The sequence below is a fragment of the Schistocerca gregaria genome, chromosome X, assembly GCF_023897955.1.
Source record: "Schistocerca gregaria isolate iqSchGreg1 chromosome X, iqSchGreg1.2, whole genome shotgun sequence".
NCBI classification, from domain to species: domain Eukaryota; kingdom Metazoa; phylum Arthropoda; class Insecta; order Orthoptera; family Acrididae; genus Schistocerca; species Schistocerca gregaria.
In genome coordinates, this window is record NC_064931.1 from 533343086 (window position 1) to 533349790 (window position 6705).

General features: G+C 48.8%; 1 protein-coding gene across 1 annotated transcript; it reads left to right on the forward strand.

Annotated features, from left to right (window-relative positions):
• Nucleotides 1-500: 500 nt before the first annotated feature.
• On the forward strand, nucleotides 501-5706 carry LOC126298443 (uncharacterized). Its single transcript, XM_049989772.1, has 2 exons — nucleotides 501-1127; nucleotides 4839-5706. Exons 1-2 carry the CDS (start codon nucleotides 977-979, stop codon nucleotides 5324-5326), a joined length of 639 nt encoding a protein of 212 aa, XP_049845729.1. The 5' UTR covers nucleotides 501-976; the 3' UTR covers nucleotides 5327-5706.
• The last annotated feature ends 999 nt before the right edge of the window (nucleotides 5707-6705 follow it).

The following is a 6705-nucleotide window of genomic DNA, read 5'->3' on the forward strand; positions in this document are numbered from 1 at the left end:
CGTGGTATGGCTCTGGAGCATCATACTGCACCTTCTAACAATACCACCACTTGCAAAGTACGTTAGAAATCAGATTAATAATGTTGCTCACGCAGCGTAAGTTCGCTTTAACGGGCAACAACGAAGTTATTGACTGTGGATGGTATCGTCAGAATGGAAATAATGAAGTCACTGTAAAAAAGTCATTAATTTTGGCACTTATCTTGAATGGATTCCCACGTAGATTTCGTCGAAGTTGTTATGGCTCATCTTGTTGATTCTAGGGTGATTCCACTTTGACTGCTAGAAGGTCCAGATCTGTATTTTAGCAATATTTGAAGACCTAACTGTGGTGTCACCGCCAGACACCACACTTGCTAGGTGGTAGCCTTTAAATCGACCGCGGTCCGGTAGTATACGTCGGACCCGCGTGTCGCCACTATCAGTGATTGCAGACCGAGCGCCGCCACACGGCAGGTCTAGAGAGACTTCCTAGCACTCGCCCCAGTTGTACAACCGACTTTGCTAGCGATGGTTCACTGACTTCTACGCTCTCATTTGCCGAGACGATAGTTAGCGTAGCCTTCAACTACGTTATTTGCTACACCCTAGCAAGGCGCCAGTATCCGTACTCTTGATATTGTGAATCATTTACCATAAAGAGCGACGTTCTCCATTAATGGATTAAAGTTAAGTATTCCACCAGCTACGTCTGTTTTTCTCAATTCTAATTCCCTTGTCATGTTCCAGACCTCACGCCAGCCTGCGTGAGCTAAAACGCGTGCATTTCGGCCTCCTTTAGGTATACGGGTTGGCTCTCCTGCCAACCACAACATTGGCGACGAGGCAAAACCGCGTTCGTATCGATATTGCCCTGATTTGTGTAAAGGCTTCCCCACAATCTCCAGATGTACTGTCCGAATTTTATCGCTTACAGAATCCGCAGACGCAGGCCTTACTGGATGCCCTTGGACAGCTCATCCAGGGCCAACGTGTGATGCAAGACGGTGCGGCAGCAGCCGCTTCACCGCAAACGCAGCCACAACACGCTGTTGCACCCACTTTTCGACCTTTTGATGCTGCACTGGAAAGCTGGACGGAGTGGTCACGCGAATTTGGATTCCATCTCGCCGCCTACAGAATTCAAGGTAACGAGCGGCAGCCCTTTTTGTTGTCCTCAGTAGGGGTACAAACGTACCGTGTGATAGTCAAATTATTTCCCCGACGCGACGTAGCAACTGTCCTACGAAGAAATTTTGTCTACATTAGATGCATATTTCAAAGAATCAGTCAATGTAGTTGCCAAACGGTATACCTTCTTTCGTACAAAACGTACGGCAGGTCAGACTAATCGGGAGTGGGCTGCAACCTTCCAAGGCCTTACTAGGGGTTGTGCTTTTGAGTGTCAGTGTGGACTCCCTTATTCAGATACTATGGTACGTGATGCAATTGGACAGAACGTTTCTAATGTTCGTATAAGGGAACAGATTTTGAAACTAGTAAATCCTTCCCTTCAAGTGGACATATTGGATCGGCAGGACACACTTGACTTTGCACAGGACTCATTTGAAACTTCGCTAGCAGTGTCAGGTTCACCGGCCCGCCGGGCGAGCTGCACGGAGCAGTAAACAGCCCTCGCGCCCGGCAGCGCCGCTGCCGCCAGGCTCTCAGCCATGTGTCGCGCTGGCGAGCACATGCAGTGATCAACATCATGCCCGCGGTGTGCTACTAAACATTCGCGTGAGAATTGCCCGTCACGCCAAGCTATTTGCTTTTATTGTAATAAAAAAGGACATGTTCAGAGTGTTTGCCAGAAAAAGCTTCGATCGGACGCTCAAACCCGTTCCAGGCACTTTTCTACGAGCCGGAATCGGAATCGAACCGAGGATACTCAGGCTCGCGGAACTTCGCCCATGGAAATTCATGTAGTTCATTCCACTCCGCCCAGTGCCACTGTCTCTAACAGTGACTGTGTTCGTCCCAAAAATAGTGTTCGTCAACATCGCCGGAACTCCCGTCCAGTCGCAAGTGATAATGTACCAGTGTCAGTTCACGTTGCACGAGACAGTCGCTCTTGTCGTCAGCAGGACAATAAACTTTTTGTAGACTTGGACATTAACGGCAAAGTGATACCATTCCAGCTCGATACCGGAGCTGCAGTTTCACTGATCAATCAAGACACTTGCAAACTGCTGAGCACACCTACGTTGCGTGCTTCAAATGATCAGTTAAGTAGCTATTCCGGTCAAAATATCCCTTTTCGATTCATTTCAGTTGTTTAACTTGTCTATAGTAAATCAGGTCGTATCACTGAACCAGACTGTGCCTTCAGACAGTGTTTCTCGTCTATGTGAAGAATTTGCAGACATTTTTTGCACCGGGCCTCGGATGCTCTAAGAACTATGAATCACATTTGGAACTGAAAGTAAACGCGCAACAAATTTTTCAGAGCGCACAATGTTCCCCACGCATTCCGTGATGAGGTCGCAAAAACATTACACGATTTGGAATCACAAGGTGTAATTGAACGTGTGCAGGCTTCTCTCTGGGCACCACCCTTAGTAATTTTGCCAAAACCTTCCGGAAAGTTGAGACTTTGTGTGGACTTCAAGGCAACAGTGAATCCACAACTAGTGATTGCAACTTTTCCTTTACCCCGCCCGGAAGATCTTGACAAACTGTGCCCGGGTACATATTTTTCGAAGTTGGACCTCGCAGATGCGTACTTGCAAATACCGGTGGACGAAGAATCCCAGTGCGTTTTGGTGGCTAACACGCATCTTAGTTTGTATCGATTCAAACGACTGCCATTCGGGTGTGCATCCGCCCCTACATTGTTTTAGCAATATCTACAAACTGTTTGTGCGTCGGTCCCTACTGCAGCAAGTTATCTGGACGATGTTGTGATCTCCGGAAAGACGGAAGAACATTTGGCCAATCTCCGAACATTATTTCAGGTCTTGCGACAAAATGGTCTTCCCTTGCGGAAGGACAAATGTGTTTTTTGCTCGGGACTTACCATACTTGGGACATGTACTCAATGCCCAAGGCATACATCCCAGTCCCACGTACCTTCGTGCCATAGAAGACTTGCCGTCGCCACAGAATTTGAAGCAGCTACAGAGTGTGCTGGGAAAAATAAATTATTACCACCGCTATGTGCCGAATGCCTCTTCGATTTCAGCTCCGCTTCATCGGTTACGCCGTAAAGGTGTTCCGTTCGTCTGGACGACGGAATGCGAACGCGCCTTTCGCCAGTTGAAACCGGCGATGCTTTCCAATACTCGCCTTACGCCATTCGATCCCCAGAAGCCCCTTTTGTTGATGGTAGATGCATCAGATTTCGAGATCGGAGCTGTGCTTGCGCACAAAGATGGATCGCACAATCGCCCTATTGCCTTTGCGTCCAAATTGCTCTCGTCTGCGCAAAGAAATTATTCACAGATCGAGAAAGAAGCATTGGCTCTCGTATTTGGTGTTAGAAAGTTCCATGATTTCTTGTATGGTCGTCACTTTACCATAATCAGACCCCAAACCTTTGACATCGCTTTTTCATCCGACCAAGCCTGTACCTCCGTGTACAGCGCAGAAATTCATTCGCTGGTCTATTTTCCTCTCGCAGTACCGCTACGATATCTTGTATCGGTCCACTGCTAAGCACGGAAACGCCGATGCGTTGTCCCGCTTGCCTGTTGCTGAGGATAGGGCATTCGATTCCTCCGAACTTGCTTGCATGTTCATTGATCCGGAAACCGATGACGTGGTCGAATCGTTTCCCATTGATTTTCGTCGTGTAGCTGCAGCCACAGCTGCCGACCCTGTCCTTGCTCCCGTTCTGCGTTTTGTTGCTACGCAATGGCCCTTGTCAAAGTCACGGATCGGGGACCCGTTGGTTCGCCGATTTTTTGCTCACAAGGACTTTTTGTACGACGTGGTGTTTTGCTGTTGCGTTCTGATAATCAGTCCAGGGTCGTGCTACCATGTTCGTTAGTCCTGTCTTACAGCTTCTCCACGAAGGACATTGGGGTATAGTGAGAACGAAACAACTTACTCGTCAGCACTGTACCTGGTTCGGAATCGATGCCGCGATTACGAATATGTGCTCTTCTTGCATGGTGTGTGCCGAACAACAATCAGAACCACCGCGGAAATTCTTTGCATGGCCAAAAGCCACTTCCCATTGACAACGCTTACTCATAGATTTTGCTGGTCCGTTCTGGAATGCTCGATGGTTGGTTGTGGTAGATTCATTCAGTAATTTTCCTTTTGTTGTCCGGATGTCTTCCACGTCATCTGCCACCATCCAAGCGTTATCCGCTATCTTTTGCATTGAAGGTCTTCCACAGACTATTGTTTCCGACAATGGCCCACAATTCATGTCGGCAGAATTTGTCATTCTGCAAGGACAATGGTATTCAACATCTGACGTCCGCGCCGTTTTCGCCACAGTCAAACGGTGCCGCTGAACGATTGGTCAAGACTTTCAAGTCACAGATGTTGAAGTTGAGAGTCGCATTCTCTGGAGGACAAGTTATTGCTCTTTTTGTCCTTGTATCGCTCTCAGCCCCGAGATGGTCGCTCGCCGGCTGAGTTGCTCCACGGACATCATCGAACCTTGTCTTTGCTACATCCGCCGCATCAGGTTCCTGTACAGCGGCAGACACCTGCTTTTGCTCCAGGCGACGTTGTCTACTATCGCCACTATCGAGGTTCACGGCGTTGGCTCGTAGGGCGCATACTTCGCTGCCTCGGCCGCGCTATGTATCTGGTTTTGGGGGCCTCTGGTGAGGTGCGTCGGCATCTCAATCAGCTGCGCCTCTGTCGTCGCACGGGATCAGCCGCTCGCCATCTGCTTTCAGCGACGGTGCCGTCTGGTCAGCGCCCTGGGGACCCATCTACTGGCTCGCCTCAGCCCCAGGTGTTACCGACGCTGCCTTCCATTTTGCCCCATGGCGACGCGCCGCCGCCACCGCCTGTTCTCCCGCTGGCGACGCCCGCAGTGGACGCGTCGCTGCAACCGCCGGGCGCCTCCCTGGGTCACGCGCCGCCGATCGCTTCCCGTGACCAGTTGTACTCCGACAGGGAACTCTTGCCCGCTCCGGACCGTCTTCGCCCGTCGGGTGCCCCGGCCCGATGGAGGTCGACCCTTCGGCCCCTCCTGTCTCTCTACGGGCGCATACACCGCATGTTGGCGCGCACCCTGGAGCAGGTTTTCAGGCGTTTCCTAGCTCCCCGCGGTCCGAATGGCAGGGTGCGGGTGGCACAGCCTCGCCTGTTAGGCTACCCACCTCGTCGCATACGTCAACATGGGGTCCTCCCCACAGCGGGCGGAAGCCTTATGCCATAACCGTTCGCATATTTGCGGGGGAGGAATGTGGTGTCACCGCCAGACACCACACTTGCTAGGTGGTAGCCTTTAAATCGGCCGCGGTCCAGAAGTATACGTCGGACCCGCTTGTCACCACTATCAGTGATTGCAGACCGAGCGCCGCCACACTGCAGGTCTAGAGACTTCCTAGCACTCGCCCCAGTGGTACAGCCGGCTTTGCTAGCGATGGTTCACTGACTTCTACGCTCTCATTTGCCGAGACGATAGTTAGCATAGCATTCAGCTACGTTATTTGCTACACCCTAGCAAGGCGCCAGTATCCGTACTCTTGATATTGTGAATCATTTACCATAAAGAGCGACGTTCTCCATTAATGGATTAAAGTATTCCACCAGCTACGTCTGTTTTTCTCAATTCTAATTCCCTTGTCATGTTCCAGACCTCACGCCAGCCTGCGTGAGCTAAAACGCGTGCATTTCGGCCTCCTTTAGGTATACGGGTTGGCTCTCCTGCCAACCACAACACTAACAAATGCGTTTTTCAGGAAATTCTTAATGATCAAACAATCCCAGATCAGAACAATAGTACAGTAGAAATAATTTTTGACTTGGTGTTCACGATCCACATGTTTATTAAACTTCTAGTAAATTCACATACTTCTTCTTAATTGTTAAATCAAGAAAACAGTTTTGTATCAATCTTCATATACTTAATTTTCACTTTAACCAAACACAAGACTTGACTGTTCTTTTACAAAGCGAAATAACAACTTAACTTCTGCAAAGTGAAACAAAGACTGCTCTGTGCGCATTCGCGCCAAAACGGTTACAAGTAAGTCAAAGATTAAGACAGTCTCACAGAAATGAATACACACAAGAACCATATCATTGTAATATATCGATACATCGGAGTACCTATACATTAATAAAACCAAATGTGAATATTGTCACAAAAATGTTTGTTACTTCGCAGAATAGTACGATATTACTCGTATCGAGCTTGGAGTGTCGTAATGGTCACGTAAATAAAGAACCATTACAACCTGCAACAGCAATATGAGCAGCAATTGCACCACAGTAACACAACGAACTGTTACAAATCGGTTAGTTGAAGGACAGACGCCCTGTAGCGTGCATTCCACCTGAGACGAAACAGGCCCTGTATCATCGTACGAGGTACAGAGGGGAGTGTGCCGGGGTATACCCCAGTTCACTGCTACCAGCGCCACGTTGGGATGCAGCTACTGTGCTTAACATACAAAGAACTGCACCATAATCTAAGAGTGAAGCAAAAATTTAAAATATCTTTCCCAGACTTCGTCTGTGTATGTTTCAGTATGTTAATGTTAACATTGGAAGGTCTCAGAATGATCAAATGAATGTTAGAGTATCGAACCT

Excerpts from the sequence above, each read along its gene's own strand:
- LOC126298443 (XM_049989772.1), top strand. The coding sequence starts at position 977 with ATGCAAGACGGTGCGGCAGCAGCCGCTTCACCGCAAACGCAGCCACAA. Across the intron at positions 1,128-4,838 it reads CGCCGCCTACAGAATTCAAG|CGACGGTGCCGTCTGGTCAG; the intron begins GTAACGAGCGGC and ends ATCTGCTTTCAG.